The sequence below is a fragment of the Molothrus ater genome, chromosome 5, assembly GCF_012460135.2.
Source record: "Molothrus ater isolate BHLD 08-10-18 breed brown headed cowbird chromosome 5, BPBGC_Mater_1.1, whole genome shotgun sequence".
Classification (NCBI taxonomy): domain Eukaryota; kingdom Metazoa; phylum Chordata; class Aves; order Passeriformes; family Icteridae; genus Molothrus; species Molothrus ater.
The window spans coordinates 8,053,332-8,077,262 of record NC_050482.2 but is presented as its reverse complement, the minus strand read 5'-3'; the positions used below and the strand labels follow the sequence as shown (position 1 = coordinate 8,077,262).

Sequence of the window (23,931 nt, the reverse complement as noted above, 5' to 3'; positions counted from 1 at the left end):
TTATGACAGCCTGACATCATCTCTGGGAAAACCAATTTGCAAAAACTGTTATTTTTACTCTAAAACATAAGATCCTGCCTTCTTGTGATAAGCATCTTTCTTGTCTATAAGCATCTTAATTTTATGATTATTATTGCATCATATTTTGTGAAAATATTGCTTTTTTGGAAGTGTTCCTACAGGATCTAGAACAGGTTGATAAATGATACGTTAAAATGCCTTAGTGATTTTATTTGTAATCAGTGGGTATATTAATTGCTGCCACCCAGTGGGCTCATTTGTAGGCTTTGGCTCACCATACTATAATTTAATACATCATTGTTTGGTTAAATGATTTCATCCTTTCCATCTGAAAGGGGGTGATTTATTTTCCTCTATCAACAGCCACTAAAAATGAATGTTTCAAGCTGCAAGCTTTGGTTAACTTAGAACATGTTGTCCTACAAAAATCTTTTGTTTCTTGTAGCGTGGGAACAGCCTTATGGAAGGCAATTATACTTGATCTTCAAGCTAACTCTGTGTGAGATTACCTGCTTTGCCTTGTGAACCTACCTGCAAAATCTAAGGAAAATACTTTTCTCTATTTAAATGACAAATATTCTCTCAGAACTTCTATAAGAAGTTGTTAAACATGTTATACAGAGGGAATTCTTTCCTGAAAAGTGCTGGTGTTTCAGACCCTCAGGTAACTTGCACAGGGATGTTTGTGGCCTTCAAGCTATGCACTTGACAGGAGATGTCAAAGTGCTTTGCATTTTGTCTTCCTGACCTGCAGCCCCACTGGTGCCAGCAGCAGTCAGAGGCTCTCAGCCCACCTCAGGACCTGGCCTGGATGACACTGAACTGAATAAACTGGCTCTTAAAGCTGGGCTGCTGTGTTAACAGCTTCTACAATCTATATAAGTGTTATGAATAATGAAATAGGACCCTGGCAATGACAGCACATTATTGAGGAGCTGTTAAGTGCTGCATTATGATTTCGTTTTAATGCTGCTCCTGGATGAGGGAGCTTGCATGCCTGTGATGAGGAGGAGGAGGGAGAGGAGGAAAGCTGCTTCATGTTCTTCTTGTTGACCTATATTTTGAATTTATCTACCTGTTTAATTTAGAGCATGTCACTTCCAGCAGGACTGGCCATTTGGGGGACGATTATGCTGCTCTTAATTTTTGTGCTCTCAGAGGTCTTGTTGGACTACAGAGTGTTACAACTAGATGCCAACAGTGACAAAAAAAAGAGATAAAATAAACTTCTTACAGATTCCTGGGCTACCCAGTCCTAATTTGTACAGTACAAGGAAGACATGGAGCTCCTGGGGCAAGTCCAGCAGAGGGGTATGAAGATGATGAGGGTACTGAATCACCTGTCTTATGGGGAAAGGCTGAGGGAGTTGGGCTTGTTCGGCCTTTAAAGACACATCTGAGAGGGGACCTCTTCAGTGTGTGTGGGTGTCTGAAGGCAGCCAGGCTCTTCTCAATGGCAATAAGACAGAGGCAAAGGCAGAACTGAACACGTGAACATGAGAAGGAACTTCTTTTGTGTGCAGTGACTGAGCACTGGCACAGGTTGGCTGAAAGGGTTTGGAGCCTCCCTAACTGGAGATATTCCAGAACTGTCTGGATGAATCCTGTGCCATGTGCTCTGGGATGGCCCTGCTTGAGCAGGAGGGTTGGATCAGAGGGTGGTCCCTTCCTACCTGAATTATTCTGCAATTCCACGACTGTAATCCTGCAAACCAAGGCTTTCCACCACTGTGGCTGACACAGCTGAGGTGGGGAGAGCAGGAGAGGGCAGGGATGAGAACAAGCAGAGTCTTGACTCAGAAAGAGAGTATAGGTGACTGTAAATTATATTCTAACTCTGCCCTACAATAAGCAGAAATCTGGGGGGAAATGCCCTCCAAGTGCAGCACCTGAGGATCTGCAGATCACAATTTCAACCCTCCAGCTGGGGCTTCTGCGCCAACACCCAGTGTCCCTTTTACTGACCTTAGCCAGAGTACTGCAAAATAAGGTAATGCTCTGCAGGAATAAAGGTGAAAGAAGTTGGCCTCAGTGTTTTAAAGAAGCTAAATAAATCTACCAAAAGAAATCCAAAGTATCTGGAGATTGAAGTGGAGGAAGGCATTACACCCTTATACAATATTGCTCAAGCTCAAGCACAGTATGGACACAGAGGCAGGGAAAGAGATTTATTCCAGCAATGACAGTGGAACCACTTCTATGGCCAGAGACACTGGGAAACAAAATCACCTTTATTGTTCATCAATGGTAAAAAAAGAATCCTTTTTCTTCCTGCCTGTAAAGCTTTTTACCTTTAATGCTACAGCAAATGACCAATAAATCACGTGGTAAATGCAATTTCCTCCCAGATTTTTAATATTTCTTCATTCCCCGGGTAAGCCTCAGCTGGAAGAAAAACAAAACTCTGCAGAGCTTACCAGTTAGGAGTGTTACAATATTGATTTCACTGAAGGTCCCAGATCCAGTTTGTGGTTTTGTCATCTGTTCCCCATACAAGATACAGGACCAAAGCAGCATGTGCTGGGGACCTCAGACCATCCAAGAAATATCAGAAACTGGTAAAACTGAAGCAACATAGAAGGGATTCAAAACTTCCTACCACTTAGGGAGAAGAGAAAAAGACATGGTAAGGAATTGTTGAGGATTTCACAGTTATTTCTCCATCATCTTAAAATTAATCCTCTATTCAACTGCATTCCAGACTGTTGGCATCAAAACTGTCATTTAATGACCCAACTGTTTAATTTTTCTTATATCATGGCAGCCAAGTTTCACCAAAAAATGCTGAGACTCAGGAGCAGACCTCTTTCTTTCAAGAGAAAATGTGAGAGGCAGCAATGATGCATACTGGGAGAAATAATTATGGGACTGCTTCATATCCAAGACAAAATAAAGTGAGGACATGGGTCATCTTAGATTTATAAATGTAAAGTGAAATAGAGCTCCATTATCTGAACTCTCCTTCCAAGTTCAAAACTGAGACAGACACAAACCTCTTGACTTACCTGTTGACAACTGAATTGTATTCTCTAAGCTGTCAGGTGCCTGTGCTTGACAGAGGGATGAAAAAAATATCATATGTAGCTTTGGTAATAACATTTCTCTATTTCTTTCTTTTTTTTGTTTTTCCCCACAGCTCCATTCAACCCTCCCAATGATGCAGACAGTATGGTCAAATTCGATGCCTATGGGGATGGGATAGGACGATACAACGTGTTCAATTTCCAGTTCACTGGAGACAGATACTCCTACGTGAAGGTTGGTCAGTGGGCAGAAACTTTGTCACTGGAGGTAGACTCTATCCACTGGTCCAGGAACTCTGTCCCTGTCTCCCAGTGCAGCGACCCCTGCGCTCCCAATGAGATGAAGAACATGCAACCAGGAGATGTCTGCTGCTGGATTTGTATTCCCTGTGAAACCTATGAGTACCTGGCTGATGAATTCACTTGTGCAGACTGTGGGCCTGGAAAATGGCCCACAGCTGACCTGACTGGCTGCTATGACCTACCAGAAGACTACATCAAGTGGGAAGATGCTTGGGCAATAGGTCCCGTTACCATCGCGTGCCTGGGCTTTATTTGCACTTTCATGGTCATTGGAGTGTTCATCAAGCACAACAACACGCCCCTGGTCAAAGCCTCTGGCCGTGAACTGTGCTACATTTTGCTCTTTGGGGTCTTCCTGTCTTACAGCATGACTTTCTTCTTCATAGCCAAGCCCTCTCCAGCCATCTGCACCCTCCGCCGTTTGGGGCTGGGAAGTTCCTTTGCCGTCTGCTACTCCGCCCTCCTGACCAAAACGAACTGCATCGCCAGGATATTTGATGGCGTGAAGAACGGCGCTCAGAGGCCCAAGTTCATCAGCCCCAGCTCTCAGGTGTTCATCTGCCTGAGTCTCATCTTGGTACAGGTGGTGGTGGTGTCCGTGTGGCTGATCCTGGAGGCGCCGGGCACCCGGCGATACACGCTTCCCGAGAAGAGGGAGACTGTCATCCTGAAATGCAACGTCAAAGATTCCAGTATGTTAATGTCCTTGACATATGATGTCATCCTCGTGGTTTTATGCACTGTGTATGCCTTCAAAACCAGGAAATGTCCAGAGAACTTCAACGAAGCCAAGTTTATCGGTTTCACAATGTACACAACGTGCATCATTTGGCTGGCCTTTCTCCCCATATTTTATGTGACATCCAGTGACTACAGAGTAAGTCTTTGGACATCTTTCCATAAATCATATGCAGCACCTTAGAGGACCATGTCAGCATTCACTAAAGGCTTTTTCTCACTTCCTTTGGCCCCTGGGTCCCTTGCAAACAAGTTCTCTTTCTACGTTACCAGATTTTGGCTCACCATACTATAATTTCAAAAATAGTATGTGCAGTCAAAGCTGGAAGGGATTAATACTGTTAGTCTGATTGCAATAGAGGCATAACATAGGGATCCAGCATTCATTTGGGTTCATCACTATCTGAAGTCACAGTCCTAGCAGAAAAACCCAGTAAATTACCTAAAATTAGTCATAATGAGTTATTTGACAGAAATTGAGCTTAAAATAAAATCTATATTAACTAGTCTCCCCTGCAAAAGAATCTGCTATTAAAACATGGTATTTCCTTCAAATAAAAATATAAGGATCAAATTTCAAAATTTCCTATGAAACAGGATTGTTTAAAAAAAGTTCAACAAACATTCTATTTAAGTACAGAACTTTTTATTCTTTCTGCACTTTATAAAACACATACCTCACTGAGCAGCAAATATTGGTCAGCCTTCACAAGCAAACTTTAGAAAGACTAAACTGTTTAAATTGTCAGATAGTGTTGCAACGCATCAAGTTCAATAAAATTGTATTTTTGAACAGAAGGAAATTGTCTCCAAAAAAAGATTCAGATCTGCTCCACTGGAAATCTCACAGTTATTACGATGTGAGAAGTGACTGTGGGAGTTGGCCCTTGCAGCAGTTTGCAGAGAATTGGTTCAACTTTCTGCCCAGAAGAAAGGTAGATTACCTTAGGGGGATGTTATTGCCAATAGTGTGTAAATGAAACAGCATATAAAACTGTGGAGTTAATAATGTCACTTAACATATTTTTGATGTGGCCACCCTGGAATAATATATTTAGTACTATTTTATGCATCTGGAAATGTACTGAAATGTACTGAAAACATCTAGAAAACAAGGATAAGTAACAAATGATGCAGTGAGACATGCAGAGTGACAGTAAAAGAGCTAAATATATTTAGTCTAGACAAGAGTAAACCCAGGGAGACGTGATCACAGACCATAAATAATTTCAAGGCAACAAAACGAGAGGAAGGGATTATTCAGTCTCAGGAGAAGTTAGAATAGCAAGTCATGGATTGAAGTTAATGAAGGAAAAGTTTAAGGAAGGCACTAGGGAGCAGCTCTGGACACCCAAAGCAATCAGGAAGACAGACACAAGAGGAGGGAAATATCAGTGCAGACAGTCACATGAGTGGGCAGTACAGACATTAATGGCCAAGAGGAACATGACTTGATTGTTCAAGCAGAATTTTACAGCCTTATCTCCTGAGTGGAGTTTTCAAAACCACTTGTAGGCATTCAATTTATTTATAAGGTTCCAAACAAACCAACTCAAGTACTACAAAAAGAGCAGAAAATGCTTTTAACATCTTTTTGATACTTTCATGACAAGTCTACACTTCTGGGGTTCCTTTGAAAAGCCCATATTTAATTTCCATGCAGTGTCACATGTTGACTCTGAATCAGCTTGTGCCATCCTAACACAGCCCTAGCCTGGTAGCATCACAATAAACGGCCTTAGAAACAACCCCACTCTGCAAATTTGGTGAGGATACACTTGATCCCTTCATCTATGTAATTTATGGTGATATTGCATAACACTGGTCCAAATATGGACACCTGAAGGACACCACTTGTCACTGATTCCCATCAGGACTCCGGGGCCATTGTCGTCTGGATGTCACCATCCAACCAATATCTTATTCACCTAACATCAAATCCATATCTGTCCAGTTTAGAGAGAATGGTGCTGGGAGGCACCTATCAAAGGCTTTACAGTATTCCAGATAAATGCCATCTCTGTAGCCCTTGGTGAAGCTGTGCTGGCTGTCCCAAAACCCCTCCCTGTTCTCCATGTGCCTTAGCATAACTCATGGTCTAGTGGGATTCCCTCCACTCTGCCAGCACACCAGCCCAGTCTGTGAGGCCGCGTTACACACTGAACCTACCAGAGTGACCTGGATTAAAAGGAACCCTCTGGGATGGAGCTATTTTTAACCCAAATCATTTAATTGATTGAGTGTGTAATTATGCCAGCATAGCTGAGCTGCTCCAGGCAGCACAAACACTAGGAAAAGCAGGGTGGGGGACGAGGGCTTTGACAGTGAAAAAAAGGTAACTTGGAACTAAGGAAAATAAAGGTAGCTTCATTTACTCTTGTTTTATAAGAAAACTCCTTTCTTGTCTTACCCATACAGCACCCTGTTCAACATCCACCTGACCTGACAACATAAATCTGTGGACAAAATGCAGAGAGGTGAAGGAGAATGTGAAGCTAAGGCATTCCTTTATCATGCAGGCTCTGTTGGATCTTCCATATTCACTCACCCTGTGAAAGCTGAGCACATTCCATGGTGCTTGCAACTTCCACAATGTGCAAAGAGCCATTATTAAATGACCACATTAATTATCCTAATTGATGACAAAACACCGGTTGTGCTCAGTATATATAAAAAGCAACAATGTCCATTCCCTACTCTGTTTTCCAATTTGCACCAATTATTTCTGACAAGGAGATATGAGAAGCATTCCCATGGAAGAAAGCTAATCTCAAAGAACTGCTGGAGTATAACTAAGGAAAAATGAGCCATAGATATATAATCGTTCAAATTAAGCAAAAGAGTTTAAAGCAGTTTAATTCAACATCTTAATTAAGGAATCTGCTTGGAAGAAAAGAATATAAACTGAAAATGAGGCAGTAAACTGGCAGCTAGTTATACTATTGAATAAAAAGGATAAAGTATAGACAGTGCCAGCAAAGCTGCACTAACAAATGCCCCAAGGCAACTATTCTAAAATCCTGCAGCTTTACAAACAATTCATTTCTGAGCCCAAAAAGTGATGTCTCAAAATCAGGACACCTTTCAGACCCAGTCTGAAAACAGTCACCAGATATTATGTTTACTCCAAATCACACCTATATTTCTGCAAGGGCTTACTCAAGTTTTCTGATTAGGACTGGAGCTAGAGACTAAACTAGTTTTCAGATGGATGCTTTGCATGAGACAACTGATGTAAACCCACACGATGTACACTCTGTGTGAGCTGGTTCCCACTGCAGCCAGCATTGCTCAGATATTGCATGGCAAGCACTACAGAGGGTTCTCTCATCAAGTTAGAGATCAGGGGTAGGAGAAAAAGAGAGCAGATCTATCCTTTCTGTACTAAAACGAGGGAGAACACAATCAATGACTTAAATCCTTGACATGCAGAGACACAGGGCACCACCAGCATCAGCATCTCATTCCCATGATAGTGGGATTGTGCATGATAAGGATGCAACAGAGGCTCACACCAGCCTGGTTTGCACCAATGCAAACCCCCAGGACTGTGGTTCATGCTGTTATGTAGCAATGTTTCTAATATTTGACATTTCAGAGCTCTCCATACTGAAACCCTGTGCTTTGTGCCCACTCTCTCCTAGGTGCAAACCACCACCATGTGCATCTCTGTGAGTCTCAGTGGCTTTGTTGTGCTGGGCTGCCTGTTTGCACCCAAAGTGCACATCATCCTTTTCCAGCCCCAGAAGAACGTGGTCACTCACAGACTCCACCTCAACAGGTTCAGTGTCAGTGGGACCGGGACCACTTACTCCCAGTGTAAGTAACAAATCTGCCACCTTTCTGTGGGGGTGTGCTGGGTTTGGGCAAAGACAAGGGGGCTCAACTATGTAATATTGTAGTATTTGCAGGGAAAGCCCTGACAAAGGGGAGAGAATGATGAGGAGGACTCCATCTTATCAGAAAGCTACTTAATTAATTTATTATACTATATTATTCTACATTGTATTACACTATACTACATTACATCTAAACTGAATCTGCCAAGCACTCAACTCTGCACACACCTGCACTGAATCTCATGACTGTCACCCAACAGTACCAACACACACACACACATACTTGGCCCTGATGGGCCAAGGAAACAAAGCACCATCACTCTGGGTAAAAAATCTCCATATTGCATCCTACTTTGGCACAAACACAGGCACAGCAAATGAGATAAGAATTGTTTTTCCTTTCTCTGAAGTTCAGAGAATGTGAAACCCAGAAATATTCTTGGGAAGAATTGTGCCTTGTTTTTCTCTGTGAAGAGAAATGCGGCGACAATGTAACCTTGTGAAAGCATCATTTCCTTTGTGTCTGGAGAGGAAAACTCATCCCCCTGGCATGGGGGTCAGCTCAGAGCCTGCTCTGGAGCTCACAGAAGTCAGCAGGAAGTTTTTGCAGGCACTGGCTCCAGCCTGATGCACACACCGAGCAGACCCCGCGTCCGTCCCACTGTGGCTCTGGCAGTGTGACAGGAGCAGATTGCCTTGGAGAATTCCTGTCAGAGCAGCACACTGCCAGGATCTGGGCCACAACACAGCGTGCTCTCAATGGCTCATCACCTGCATTATAAGGAAAGGCTCCAAGTCTGCAGAAATTGCATCCAAGAGATGCCATAAACTGCATCTGTATGCAGAGCGTGATCAATGGCCTTTGTCAGTGCCACAGCCTGGAGAAGCAATCAGTGTTCTGTTGCAAGGACAACTCATTTGCTCTGATTCCCTTCTTCCCTTCATCTTCACTCTCTTCATCACAAGCAGGTTCACAGCTGTGATTTTGTTTTGAGGCCGTCACTGCTTTTTGGGTGAGTTGCTCAGAGAGTTTTATGGATTACAAAGAAGAAAAAAAAAGGTCTCCTGTATATTTGTTTGGGATTTTTTTCTTTGTCTAGCTTATCTAACTAACTCATCAAAGATGGGAGCACACAGCACCCCATCCACAGAGCTCTCTGGACAGCATGTCCCCCCTGGAAATCCAATTGAAAAGCACACTACAACTATAAAGAGGAGGGGAATAAGAAACAGAGGAAAGGGGGGGGCACAGAGCAAGGCTTTTCCAGCATGTTCACAATAACAATAGCCTGAGGTTTTTGATGTCACTTAAATTTCAAAATTGTCTCAAAAGCTTTGGCACTTCAGATTTCAAACAGAGCATGGAAGCAACTTGGCACCCTGCTGTGTATCACATTAGCAGGATTAGTAAGTGAAGGGATCCCAGCCATTCCTGGCTCTCCCATCCCAAAACACACTGCAGGAATTCCCAGGGTCCCCTAACAAGACATCAGCCATCTGGCTCTATAGGTCCCCAGGGCCATCAGCCAGGACTGCATCCGGTCCTGACACCAGAGAGCAAACACTCCTTGCTATTTTGGAAAATGTAATGAGATGGCACCAATTGCCTGAAGTGCTGAAGACTCCCAAAAGACCAATCATTTCCCAAAAACTCTTAGGAGCTTGGTCTTTGCTGAAATGGTAAGTCCCATGAGATTCTTTTCATTCCTTATCAATTTTGTGTAAGTGGTCTTTCCAAGTTTTTTAACACTCTCCTGCTATGGAATGAGCTTAGTCAGAAAAAATTTTGATTCATAAATACTTTCTACTGGATTCTGGATTGCATTTTGGAATTTAATACTTTTATTTTAATGGCTGAATAACATGTGTGTAAGCGTGCAGGCAACTGAGAGACATTCTCAGTGCACTTCTTCACATTAAAACCTGCATTATCAGGCTTGTGAACAGCTTGAGAATATTAAGAAAAGCATAAAAATCCAGAGTTACAATCTCTTACAACTTCATTGTTTGGAAAGGTTGCTGCAGTTATTTACATTTACTGCTTCCATCTAATTGAATCAGGGCTGCTCACCTTGTTGGGCTTTTTAGACCATGGGAAGACATGGAAGTAGGGCTAAAAGGTTCATCACATACAAAGGAAACAGCCCCACAGTTTCCATTTAGGACAATTATTTGGGAAAATAACACTGTCTATCACAGTGACAATATTTTCAAGATGAAAAATCTTCCCTTACTCCCTTGCATTAATTTAAAATTATTTAAAATAAATTTCCATCATTTTTATTAACTATGTAGTCCTTTATAAAAATCCAAAAAGGTTTCTATCCAAATTGGTTCTAATCTTTTTCTAAAACATTCCTCTCATTACTCCTGGGGCAGTCAGCTTGTTTTTATTTTGGTCTTGATGTCATTTTCATCATTCAGAAATTTCTTAATATCAAACTCATCAGAATTAGCTCTAGGGCATTCTAGTAATTTTGAAAAGCCATCCCTTAAACATTATCAGAGCTCTAGAGGTCAGTGCTTTTCCTATCTCCACAGATTGCCACCTCCATTGCATCTCAGGGCTGCCACCACCTCTTCACTCCATTGATCATGAATGCCATGAGCACAGTGGCTCTTGAACAGCAAGTGACACACAGACAGTTTTTAGCACAGCTTCCTGAACCGTGAAATCTGGTCACTCTGAGAAAATGTGGCACTCATGATGCTTTTGGGTAGTCTAAGTGTTAGTGTTGAGCTTTGATCATTTTGATAGACAAAGTCTGAACTAGAAAAAGGATACAAATTTAAGCCAAACAGAGGCAGGGTAAGAGTGTGCTTGGGTATATGACATGTTTTGAAATGTATGTATTTGTACACATTGTTTTGGTTCTGAAAATTCCCATTATGTGCTGCATGAGTTCTGCTGCCCCAGCAGTGCCTCTCTCATTGGGATGTTCCCCTGTTTTCCTCTTTTATGGGCTTCAGGACCCATAAAACTTAACGGAGAACTCGCCTTCCTGAATTCATAAGCACCTTCATGATTCAGACTAAGCTTTTACATGCAGATGTCATTCATCCAAGTTACATCCACATGGAGAGCTGCCTGCAGAGCTGAGCTCCTCCAGGTGACCTGCACAGGGGTCACAAAGGGAATTGAACCTACTGTTTATAGCCAGACTGGCAATTTTATTGCCTCTGAATTTATTTTCCTGGGCCTGGCTCCAAACTAGCCCTGCTAAAACAGAGATTAACTCACAGTTGTCCAGCTGTGAGCATGAGTAGAGACAATGCTCTCAGGCACATGGTGTGGTTCCTGAGGTTGCCCTGTGCACAGAAGGGAATTGGACTCAATGACCCTTGTGGGTCCCTCCAAGACAGGAGATTCTCTGGCTCTATGGCTCCAAGTGGCACACAGGCAGCAAATTCTGATCTGCTTTTCCTGGCTGTGTAGGCAAAGCTGCAAGGTCACCATGGCAGTGCTGGGCTCTTGCATTGTACCTCTGGTTCTTTTCCTTGGATTATCTAAGCAAAATGAGAGACAGCCAGGAAAAGAGAGATCAAAAGCATGAACTTGAGCCAAATCAACTTCTGCTGATGTCACACTTTTGTCCTTGGTCTCAACACAGAATGAAGGTGAAGTGTCTCTTGCATATGCAGCAGTATTCCAGGAAAGCCCTTGGTGGCTGCTATCAGACACGGAGTGGAGCTCAGAGCCCTGCAGGGCCAGTGATTAACACTGCTGGGGTCGGTAATGAAAAGCAAGGTCTTTTGTTCTGTCTCAGGAGAGCTGGATGCTCGGTGTGAGCACTTTACTCCACCCAGCAGAGTTAATAACTGCGTCCCAGCACTGCAAGAGAGCTACGTGCTGTGCAGGAAGCCTGGAAACTTAAAAGGCAAGGGCACTCATTTCTCGCCTACCATATATTTCTGTCCAATTTTGATATCCTCCTGACCCAGTTACCATAGTATTTGAGCTATTCATGCTTGTCAGTGTGTTGGACTTCAAAAGAAAAAGCCTGAAGCTAAAAAATTTCTGGTTAAGTGACTGATGTTCATGGAAACAAAATGCTTTTGCCTGTAGCCAAACTGCAGTAGAACAGGGATTTGAATCAGGTTTCCTGAGCAGAACTGATTTTTTTCTATTTTCTAACAAAAAGTAGAAAATAAAAATAACAATTAAAAAAAAGTTTAGCTCATTGTGCTGCCACATTATACACAGTTAGAAACAGAATATAAAACCAGAATACAGAATACAAATTCATTTTTAGAAATCACAGACATGATGCTCTGTGGTCTTTTACATACAACAGCTCCTCCACCCTTTGACTTACAGCACACATCCATGTGGTGAGAGATCAAATTCCATTGACTTAATCCAGAAGAGGTGCTCATTCTTGGGTCTCCTGTTTCAGGAAGATGCCCTGCCCTCTGAGTAGTAGGTTAGTCCCCTAAATTAGTTATTACTAGATGCCTCTAAATTTCTTTTGTTAAAGCAATTCTGTTTTCCATGAAATATTTAGTCAGTCAATGAAAGAATGAAAAATACCAGCTGATTTGAAGAAAGAATAAATTTTTCTAAAAATTATACTGGGCATCTTTACAGAACCAATATGCAACTGAGAGTGCAGCCAGCAGCAGGTGTGGAAGATTGAGCATGCCCTTGTCAGTTGCATAAATTGCTTTTTACACTGGATGATTGAGTTTACTAAGTCATGGCTTGCCATGTGTTTTCTTTGATGAAGGCATCACATTTCTCTGGGTCACTGTTACCATTAACCTAATGTATCTTTCAAAAAGCAGCTTTATGGTGCCCTGAGCAGAGATGTCACAGGGTATCTGAAAACACGTTCCTGATGCCCAATGGATAATTTTAACAAAGATGGGCAAAACAATTTGCTTTTAAATTAAAATCCACAAGACTTAAGCAGAATAGGGTAATTTATTCTCTGCTCAAAATACAAATACATTTGGAAACTGATTGTTATACTCAGATTTAATTGCCACCTAATAACACTAAAGCAATGAAAAACTGATGTGTAAAATGCTATACCATGTATACAAGTTTATCAGAATCTGGTCCTCACCTCTGGATGCGTACTGAATCCTGATCCAGAGCTCCTAGAAGTGAATTATAGGCAGAAATTATTCCAGGATTAGGTGAGAAATAATCTTGCTTTTAAATTCAGTTATTAAAACATTTCTTCACTTCACCTAGTATGTTCTTAGAATTCTTCTTATTATTAATTAAAAGGCGATTGACACAGAAATCTAATATGGTAGATGATATCCTGGATTTAAAACTACATCTATTTTCTTCATTAATGTCCGCTCCAATTATGTGAAAGCTCAAAGTATCAGACCTTAACATTTCTTGCCAATAAAACACAAAAAATCCAAAGGTTCACTTTTTTCTACTGAGGTATTTTGATACCATTATAGGTGTATTAATTCACACTACCATGCAAAGTGCTACAAAGTGAGACCCAGTGGCACAGAATCATCAGAGAAAAAATAAAAAATCATGTATTTTATTCCAACACTTCTTGGAGAAGTGTAATCACTTCTGTACTCTGTGCTCCCAATGGGCAGAAAAGTGAAATCAGATTTCTACAGAGGATGCTTCAGCCTGAGGTCTGAGGTGCCATGTAGAGGTGCAAGCAGCACCTCCATCAGCTCTGCTGCTGACACAAAGTGACTTTTCATTAGACCCCTTGGTTAAATGGGGTGAGATGGCCCAGACCAGCACAAATTCTAATCCTGTGTGTTGCCCCTTTTTGCTGTGCTGAAGTCAGCTGATTTTGCCCTCTCTTTCTCTTCCAGCATCTGCCAGTATGTACGTGCCAACCGTGTGCAACGGGAGGGAAGTTCTGGACTCCACCACTTCGTCTCTGTGATTGTGGCTTGTGGTTCAGTTCTTGAGTTTTTAGACTGTTAGGCAAAATTTTGCACATGTTGTGCACTCCAGAGAACACCAGAAAACGAAAGACATCCAAGCAAAATTAGTACCTTTTTTTAGAAACAGTGTAATAAATTATTTTTGAGGATTGTACAGTATATAGTGATGTTCTGGAACTTTTTAGACTGATTTTAGCCCTTCTGTTGTTAACGGTTGTAAGGGACATGTAAATGACCATGGTTCACAATGTGCATAGTCCTGCAGTAAGGGAGTGATTGTTGCAAGCACAGTTGCAATGTTAGGTGACTTCTTTCCTACGAATTTTTTTTGTAGCTCCTTGTTGTAATTAACTTAGACTGCATTTCTATGTTGTATATTACAGTTACCTTACGTGTAACAGGTTGGTTTTCTCAGCACAAAACAGCAGTATTAATGTAAAGGCACCAATAATAAAAAGATAAAAGTTTTTCAGCATGGTTTCATTTTTGTTTCTTACTCTCTCAAGGTCATTACATTTTTCTAGAGAGGAGGTTAGGTAAAAAGGATAAAAATTCTGGAGTGTATGTACACAGGTATTTGTGTGTTAGTGGTGCCTGTGTTATAAAATCCATATCACAATATATGTGCTTATGATTAATGCTTGTTCAAAGTCACATAGAAATTCCCTCTTCTTAAAAAACTCCCACATTATTAAAGCTCCTCAATTTCATTTTCTGTTATTAAAATAGAGGGTAATTTTCAAAAGGGAAATGTCTAATTTCATCTTAATGAGATTCTAGCAAAAAATTTTTGACTCCTGGTTCACTCATTTGGCACAACTAAATGCTGTCATGCACAGAATAGATTGGTAGCATATAAAAACAAAGAGAATTTAGATTAGGTTGGAAGAAAATCTGTCAGAAAATTAGCTAAGACTGTTTAATATCTCCAGCCAAAACAAAGCTGGTTCAGCTTGTCTGCATCAACAGTGCTGTGAAAGGTAATTGGAGCACCACAGAGACCAGAAAGTCAAAAAAGAGAAATGCAGGAGACATTTACACATGTCTCTGGGGTGACCTTTACATTGAAACCAAATGCTTCAAGACATACATACCACCTACTTGACAATTGCAAAATACCTTAAAAGTCTGGCTTTTGAAACTGCACTCTTAAAGCTGCCCTCACTCTATTGAAACAATCTGAAATCCTCCCTTCTGCCAGGTCTAAAAAGTCATTAAGGAAACAAACACACCTTTGATTAATGTGTCTGAGCATATTTACCTAAGGGCTTGTTCCCATTGATCTCATTCCAGATGAGGTCAATAGCAAAATTCTCATTGACTTCAAAGGCAACACCAGCGAGGCTTGAAAGTCAGAGACCATGGACACATGATGTGGGATGTACATGTTCTCTGGAGCCCAATTCTCCTGCCCTTGCACATTTCTGGAAAGCTGCAACTCCTTTAGGGCTGAACTGGCAAAGGGGGTAGCTGTTACTTGGAATGCAAAAATTAAAGACGCAGGTTCTTAAAATTTCTACTTATTGATGGATGCTTGTATTTTCTAAACATCCACATGTCCACCAGCAAAGACCACTTGATGTCAACACTTCCATGACAGAGGCAGCCATTTAAACCTCTGCATCATGGAGCTGTCCAGAACAGGAATCCCTGTGACTTTGCCCAGAATGGGCATAGATCAGCCCACCCTACCTGCAGAGCTCTGCATTCAGCTTCTTCCTCGCCACAACCTCTGGCGTGCCTGATGTTTCAGGCTTGATTCTCACCTTGATGCAGGGCCCAGGGTCAAGTTTTGACAGGCTGGGAGTCTTCCTTTCCAATCCAGACCTCTTAAAGCACCTCAGGTTGGGCAGCTACATTACTTTGACTTTGGTGTGCTCTTTTGTGGACTAAGAGGCTGGTCACATGTGACAAAAAGTCAGAATATCTGACCATAATTCTGACGTCTCATCTTTATGGAGCTCGTAAAAATGCCCAGGCCAATGAGAGTTTCTTCTCAATTTTTATGGAAAGCCACAACCAGGGTCAAATGCACCTCATCTAACACTCACTGTTTACAAGGACTAAGTAAATAGCTACATCTGAGATTGTCAGCCCCTCTCCCTTTGTACTCAGTGGAAGGAAGTAGGCATAATTCCCCTGGCTTCTCTCAGGCAGGGATGAAACTCTCCAAATAAGGGCGAGCACAGCTTGCTCAGATCACAGAGCTTGCACTGAAAATTAAGGCATTGTGTCAGATGAATTCCAGCCCCAGGATCAAAATTGACATTACTGAAGTTAATTTATAGCAGGTGAGGATCTCACTGGGCTGGAGTTTTCTTTCATTTTGATTGCACTACTGAGAAAATGACCCAGTGTCTGCGTTCTGAACACCTGCTATGAATACTTAGTTGGCTTGAAAGCCACTTGCATGTGGGGTTTTCATACAAAAAAACCCAACAACCAAAAGATGCAGAGCTCTGGACTTCCATCCCCACTGAATGCTCCTGACATTCCTGTATTTTATTTGGCTTTGTCTTAAAAGCCTTTTACTACTTTCCATTGGATGTCCACAGATGCAGATTGTTTGGTATTGCCTGATGAAGTAATCCAGTTTCAAAACTCAACAGGACAGAAAAGGAAAATGACAAAGCAGGGGTTTTCCACAACATACAGGCATGGAAACCTTTTGAGAAAGGGAATTTTCATTTTTTTTCCTTTGCTGTTGTCTCACATCACTATTTTAGTTTCTCTTTTTATAACAGTTTATAGTTTTTTTACCCATTTATGTAAAACTTTAATTTAGAGTACAAACTCGTTCCAGTATCTTTATTTTCCCATCATTTTAAAGATTTGAGCAATTCACCTCAAAGCAGAAGGGATCCCATCACAATTCATCCCAAGCACCCTGACTGTGAGCCTTGAGAGTAATCACACTGCTCTGAGCCCTGCACACCAGGGAGTAAAATGCTGAAATCAGAGGAAATGCTGTGAATGAGAACTTAACCCAGCATCTGCAATGCCTAACTGGAAGCTGAAGAAAACTTCAGGTTTTTACTCAGAAGTCATAAGTTCCAAGTACCTCAGCTGTCTGATAAAAATCACAATTGCAGAAAGGTTCGTGAACAACTGATCACTTTTTATTTATTAGCAGAGTAGAAAAATAAGACTCAAAAGATTATTGCAGGCCAATCTAAAATAAACAAGGTTTGTGGGGTTTTTTGTCTTTGTTCATGGGTTTGGGTGTGGTTTTTGGTGGTTTGGTTTGGTTTTTCTAGAAGAGTTGTTTGATTTTTAAATCTTCATTGAATTTTGAAAGCAAGACCAAATTCTACTGTGGAAACCCAAAATATTTTATTTTTTCTTCCAGCAACTGTTTTTCCTTAATTAATTGAACACAGATGGTTTCACTCATAGCCAAACCAATTTAAAAATGAATTGTCTTTTCAAATTGAAAAATCAAAAGCTATTTAAAATATATTATGTTCCCCCAGAATGGAACAAATTCTGGAAATCAGAAAAAATATGTCCAAAATACCCTGACCACACCCAGAAATTTCAGCTCTGTTTAAGACTTCCACTGCAATCTTTCACCCAGTTAGTGCAATTAGAGTAAGGGAGACCAAAGCAAACTCTTAACTCATCACCACATATAGTCTGATGTCCATGGTGCCATTGCCTACTCATTAATGCCTGCAAGACAAAGGGCAGAAGGCTCTGTTTATTCAGAGCCACCTCAAAGCTTCTCAGCAACACAAACACAGGCAAAACTGAGCTTTCTGGCTGCAAGAAGAAAAGGCCAGGACCAGGCTGGGCTGGTTCTACAGGAGGAAAAGGATGGGGTAGCAAATACACATCACGAAACCCTGTTGTGGCTTTTAGGTGCTGTTACAGCAGCAGCCTCACAGTACATGGACCTCAGAGAATTCTTCCTCATGAGCTCCTAATATACAATGATCCTGAGGAATAACCAAAACACAATGGCAGCCTATAATCCCCTCTATCCTTGTGTCTCCCTTGTTCCTGCTGCATGAATTCAGTGTGGGCACACCCAGCCAGGTGACTGGGGATGTCACTGCACACTCTGACACACGCTGCATATTCTAGGATGAGCTGACTTCCTTTTATTTCTATTCCTCTCCCCTTACATCTCACCAAAGCAGCACTGTTCCCAAGTCTCCAACAAGAAATAAAAACAAGGCAATTCAGTGAATGAAGCACACAAAGGGAAAGACTAAGAGAGAACACCACCAAAGATAAGGAGAACATCACAAGAGTTCTCTTGAGGTTATCACTGAGAAGAGAAGGCTCTGGGGACACCTCATTGCAGCCTTCCAGTACCTAAGAGGGGCTTATAAAAAGTTACTTTTTATATGGGCAGGCAGCAACAGAACAAGAGTGGATGGTTTTAAACCAAAACAAGGGATATTTAGATTACATGCTAGGAGAAAACACTCTGAGGGTGGTGAGGGACTGGAATGTGCTTCTCAGAGAGTTGTCAAATATTATCTAGAATGGCTATTTAAATCCTTCATGCTTCATGATATGGACCAACCAGCAGCATTCCTTGCTGAAGAGGAAATCCCCACTGGTGTGCCAGCATGAATTGTAGCTGCTTCTACACTTACACTGAAACATCTGTGTTGGTCACTGCTGGAGAAGAGTCAACTACCACTGGCTCCTAAATGGTGACATCTGCTGCTATCAGATTATAATTAAGTACCTGCATTTTACAGGTACTACTGGCTCTGGAAGGACAAAACCTGCAAACTTTCCCCTCTACTATCAAAGAATCCCAGAACCTATTTTTCAAAAGCAAATAGTAAAATCCTTTCTTTGAACAAAGATTATAGATTATTGAAGCTACTCAGTAATTTCCCTCTGTGGCTCTAAGACATAGTTTTCCCCAAACCTTAATCAATTGTATTCAGTATTACAAACACCAACTAACACAGAGCCAAGCCAGAACACATTCTTTGTGCATTTCCCCCCTAGCAAGCACTGTCAAAGCTGAGACAATGACGTTCTGCTAATTTGCCAATAATTTATACAGACACCAGTAAAATGTGCTTAATCCTCAAAGAGATTCAGTTGCTTGACTCCAGATTTCAAAGAAAAGCATGCAAATGCAGCAATAAAATGTATTCCATTTAATCAAGTGAACACATAGCAGACTGATTCACATTGTTTTATGGCATCAAATAACAGTTTTCTAATGTGATTCCATGTGGAAAAAAAGCTGGAGGTTTCTGTAAGTGTATTTTGGCAGAACACTAGAAGAGGTCACACATAGCTGACTTTTTAGTGAATTCTTAAAGGCTTCCAAAATTTGTCTCTTATGGGAAAATGGAAACTTCCCCTCTCTACTACATCTTTAACAGAAAGAAATGAATAGCAGAAGTCAACTCAAATATTTCAGCTTACGCTTGGTTAATTCTTGGAAAATTCAGCTTTCTTATTTTAAGGTAAATGAAGTCTACAGCATTGGTTTGCTTTCCACTATGTTAACACTGCACCAGGTACACCATTAGACTGCCTGGGAGAATGTTCAACAACATCATGATAAACCATTTGGAAGCAGAGCTGAGAAGAGTCATACAGCAAAGTCTGTCACAGCTGTCAAAAATTTCCACTCCATTTTATTTGGAAAATATAATGGAAAGAGAAGGGAACCCAATGAAACCTGTGCGGTATTAAGTCAAATTAAATATAGTTCATGAAAATTAAGGCATTTCTGCATTACAGGGATATGGGTCCAACAATAAAAAAAGAAATGGTGTTCTGGAGAATGAAGTGTAATTATGGCTGAGAAAACATATGGAGAGAGAGATGGGGAAAAATTAAAGGAGATGTAGACAAATGCAACTTGATGGCAGTGAAAAGCTCTACTCATTACTGAAGACCAGCAACGTTCAGGAAAGGTTGCAGTGCCACCAAACATCTCAAGTCCAAAATTTCAAATATATTTTTACTTTATTTTATGAATGTCCATCAGATATATATCTTTGATGCTACAACACACTAGTTGAATAAAAATCAACAACATAAAACCCCTCATCATAAAAGATTCAAGAAGTGAAATCCCAAAGCCATAACCATTTACTCTGTGAGCATATCATCTTTGACAACCATATATAAATGACATCATGACAACAAATACAATGTACAATAATAAGTGCGCAATGGTACAAAATATACAAAAAGGAATGTGTATTTAATATACATTCAACATTACCCCATAAAAATCTTTGTTGGGAAAGTGAAGTGCCTTTTCAAGACCAACAGAAAATGTACACCACTTCAGTTAAGATGCCTGAAGGATCTACCATCAAAGTGTGTTCTTTGACTGGAACTATAAAATAACAGAGCTGAATTTTCCCTAACGAAAAAAAAATCTAAACTTCATAAAATTTTTGTTCACATCTAGAGTATAATAAAATATTTAGAGTGCAGAAAATTCAGTTTAATTTAAATTTTACTTAAAAGTGGGTCCTCTTTTATTGATAGACCTAGCTCAGTCATATAAAATCAAAAATCTATATTCCTTATAGTAAAAACACCATTTCTGCCCATGTCTCTTTTCTGGTTTTCATGCATTCCACAATTCACATAAATTTGCTGTAATGGAAATATGAGTCTGATCAGAGGTCAATACAAGAATTGTGGCTCATTTTCTCTGGCTCTGTACAAGTCTTGCATAATTTTACTCAAATATTTTTTGCCTAAGTTTCAGATTCCTTTGAGCTCGACCTCAGAGGGAATTTCAGGAAATTGTTACTGTGGATATTATGAAGATCACATGCTTATAATGTGGCCGATTTTATAGAAATAAAATCACCCAGCCTCCAGTTTCCAAGGCATCACTTTGTGCCTTTCCTCCAGAGCTGCTACTTGCACTGACTCAGGATGCATTTAGATGCTGTGCAAGTACATAACCCATGCTCAGCTCTGCTGGACATCCATCCATCCACCCATGCATGCATGCATGCATTCATGCATGCCTCCATCCATGCATCCATGCATCCATCCATGCATCCATCCATCCATCCATCCATCCATCCATCCATCCATCCATCCATTTCTCATCCATCCCTCCATCCATCCATCCATCCATCCCTCCCTCCCCCTTTCTCACATGAGTCAGGATTAAAGGAGGCTGGGTGTTTATAACAAGCCTCCCAACTGACAGAGCTGATGCCTCATTCCCAAAAGTTGAGATTTTTGCTGTACCTCCAGAATTCAGGTTTTGCTGATTCCCAGCCCTGGGAAAAGTGACATTTACACGGCCCAAAGGAGAACACTGAATCTGCCAAAGACGTCTCTTGAAAGGACAAGCTTCCACAGAGAGGGACAAGTGCCACTTGCACTGTAGGTACCACTTTACACCTCTATAAAGAGTTTGAACCTGCTACTGCCTACAAACTCATGGGCCCAGAACTACAATTCACACAACAGCTGTTACCAAGTTTAAATTTAATAGCACTAGGTTTTACTCCAACCCTGATGGCCATGACTTAGGCACCAGAATGGGTTCAATTTGCAGGTGCAACACAATTCCTTTTGCATTAGAGGTCAACACAGACCATCCAGACCTTCAAAGCATTAAAATCAAAAGTATTTTCCAAAGTTCAAAACTCACCCGAGGCTCATTCCGAGTACCATTCACAATTTTGATTTCAAGAAAGACTCACAGTTGTGCCAGTAAACAACAACACACAACCTTTGCAGGAGGTTGCAGGCCTCTCTGAAAATAATTTCTTAGGAATATGCACAGGAATGAGAAGGAAATGAAAGGTACCTATAAATCATATGGCATGCCTGAGTGTTGCCCAGGTGAATGCAAAAAATTCATGTTATTTGCAGTATGTATATCTCTTCCTGAGTTGAATTTCATTCCCAGTATGGAATCCAAGAATCTGCTTTTTTTTTTTGGCAAGGTACTCAATCACATGGTAAGGCAATCCAATTTTCTGGTTTGCTTCCTGTCTTCTTTCCTCCTAAAAGGCCAAGCATTTCTCACCAAGATCACCACTATAATGTGTGCCAGAATATGTTTAAAATATAGTCCTGTAAAAATAGAAATTAGGTTTGTTCCTTTGAAGGCAGCATTAATTCTTCATATATTCTGGGATCTTGAAGATTTCAGCTGAACAGATTCAAAATTATCTTCCTTTTCCTGCAATGGAAAGACAGGTTCCCATCAACTGGATTTCCTCAAAATCTCTCCAGCAGTCAGCACTATCACTTCTTCTCTCAATATCCTTTGCCAAAAACTTCACTTTATTTTTACTACAGTAATAAAGTGCACTGTTTGACCCTTTAATATTTAATAGCATTACTAATTCTGTAAAAATTTGCAAAACCAATAAAATTATGCTATAGCTATTGTTCATGGTACTTATTTTAGAGGGTACAGGGAAAGTCTGCATTTCATATTCACAGAATAGGACAGGTAGCCTGAGTAGAGCAAGGTAATCATCTCTATGATTATTTTCACTTATGAATGTGTTTCTTGCAATGTATAAAATGCTTGAAGCACAGCATGTGAATGTGAACACCACTGCCTTGCTCCTGGATTCCAATCTCAACAACTCCTCTGGGAGACCCACAAGACAAAACATCAGTTTCCATCTTAAAAATCAGGGCTAGAGAGTTGAGTTTTCTCTCTGTTTTCATTTGCTGGGTGACAGCCTTGGCCATTTGGCCAGCAGGTATCAGGGTGAGCGAGAAATGTGGACTTAGACACCCAAATAGTCTGCAAACTGTCCTGAACTACCTTCATAATCTGATTTTTAAAGCCCTTTCACACAGTTCAGGACAGCCTGGTACAGACATGAGAAAGAAGGGGAGAAATTGTCCTATGCTAGTCCAATGAAAAATATCTGTTCTGAAGAGCCTGGTATTGTCATGCTGGAGACAACAGACACAGCTAGAGCAGCCCCCTATCTGAAACAGGTTTGTAATTATTTGGCTTATATCTTCTCATTAAAAATAAGTCATCCCTTTCTATATTACAGGCCTAGCCCTCAATCCCTTGGGTGCTCAAACCCACTGATATCTTTGTGACAAGCTGGCAGAAATGCCATAGCCTGAGGCTTGAACATATAGCTAGGACACTGCAGATTCTCTTTCTCTCTCATTTTACATTTCTCCTTTTTCTCCCCTGTTTTCCTCCATATATATATATTTTTTTTTTTTTGTATTTAACATGCATACGTAGCAGGACATTAATTTCTTCATCTTTTGCATAAATGAAAAGCAATGCCTATAACATTTGTTTTTGATAAATATATATTACATTTGAGTTATCTGCAGGGGTACAGGACACAGAGCTAAGAAAGCTAATGAGGAACTGGGAGTTGAATTTGGCAGCTATTGTTATCAAGCAGTAAAAAAAGGAACAAGCTTAGAAATATCTGACAAGCTTGTTGAAAAAGGAGAGAACACTCAGGAGGCCTGCTACAGTGGATATAGGAGCATTAAAAAACTCCAAGTAGGCATTCAAGCTGTCTGAATACTGAAGTACTAAAGCTTATTTCTTATTTTAGCAACATCACCAGAAAATTTTATGTGATTTGATTTTATTTACTTCTTCAATATTCTCAATATTGAATTAAGAATTAATATTGAATTTCTGCCCCTTTCCACAAGGAAAAATATTGATTTTGCAGGACAAATAGTCAGGCTGGGGTCAAGGGAAAGTTCTGTATATTATCTATGCAATGGTAACTTCTCCTAGGAGGGATATCTGAGGAGCAGGTAGTGTGGCAAGAGGATACCAGTCAAACAAAAAAAAGTAAAAGAATGAAGAGAAGAGAAGAGAATAATAAGGGAAAAGAAAGGCAGCACACAAGTTTTAATTATATTGCACTCAATCATAGAAAGAAAAAAAAAGGGATACAAGGAAAAAAATCTCAAAATTCAATATTCTGAGATATTATTTGGAAAATAAACTGCAGTACAACGTTTTAAAATTAATTTTTATTATGATCTTTTAAGAGACTTTCTAAGAAATTGACTTCAACAAAACTGTTTGAAAGGGAAAACGTCATTTGCCTTTATCCTGATCATAACGGATGCCCCCAGTGGAATCTCTTAAAGACACTACCCTTTCCACAGCACAGATTTCAAGGCATTTGGAACAAAGA

General features: G+C 40.5%; 2 protein-coding genes across 2 annotated transcripts in view; one reads left to right on the top strand and one right to left on the bottom strand.

Annotated features, from left to right (window-relative positions):
* GRM3 (glutamate metabotropic receptor 3) overlaps positions 1-14,276 on the top strand; it is a 103,796-nt gene extending 89,520 nt beyond the window's left edge. Inside the window, 3 exon segments of the mRNA XM_036401767.1 lie at positions 3,158-4,224; positions 7,730-7,904; positions 13,730-14,276. Coding sequence (XP_036257660.1) covers positions 3,158-4,224; positions 7,730-7,904; positions 13,730-13,803 — 1,316 coding nt within the window. The 3' untranslated portion in view covers positions 13,804-14,276.
* A 5,129-nt stretch (positions 14,277-19,405) lies between these two features.
* The window catches only part of ELAPOR2 (endosome-lysosome associated apoptosis and autophagy regulator family member 2), a 100,185-nt gene continuing 95,659 nt past the window's right edge, over positions 19,406-23,931 (bottom strand). The window contains 1 exon segment of the mRNA XM_036401254.2: positions 19,406-21,959. Within this exon segment, the coding sequence (XP_036257147.1) occupies positions 21,900-21,959 (60 nt within the window). The 3' untranslated portion in view covers positions 19,406-21,899.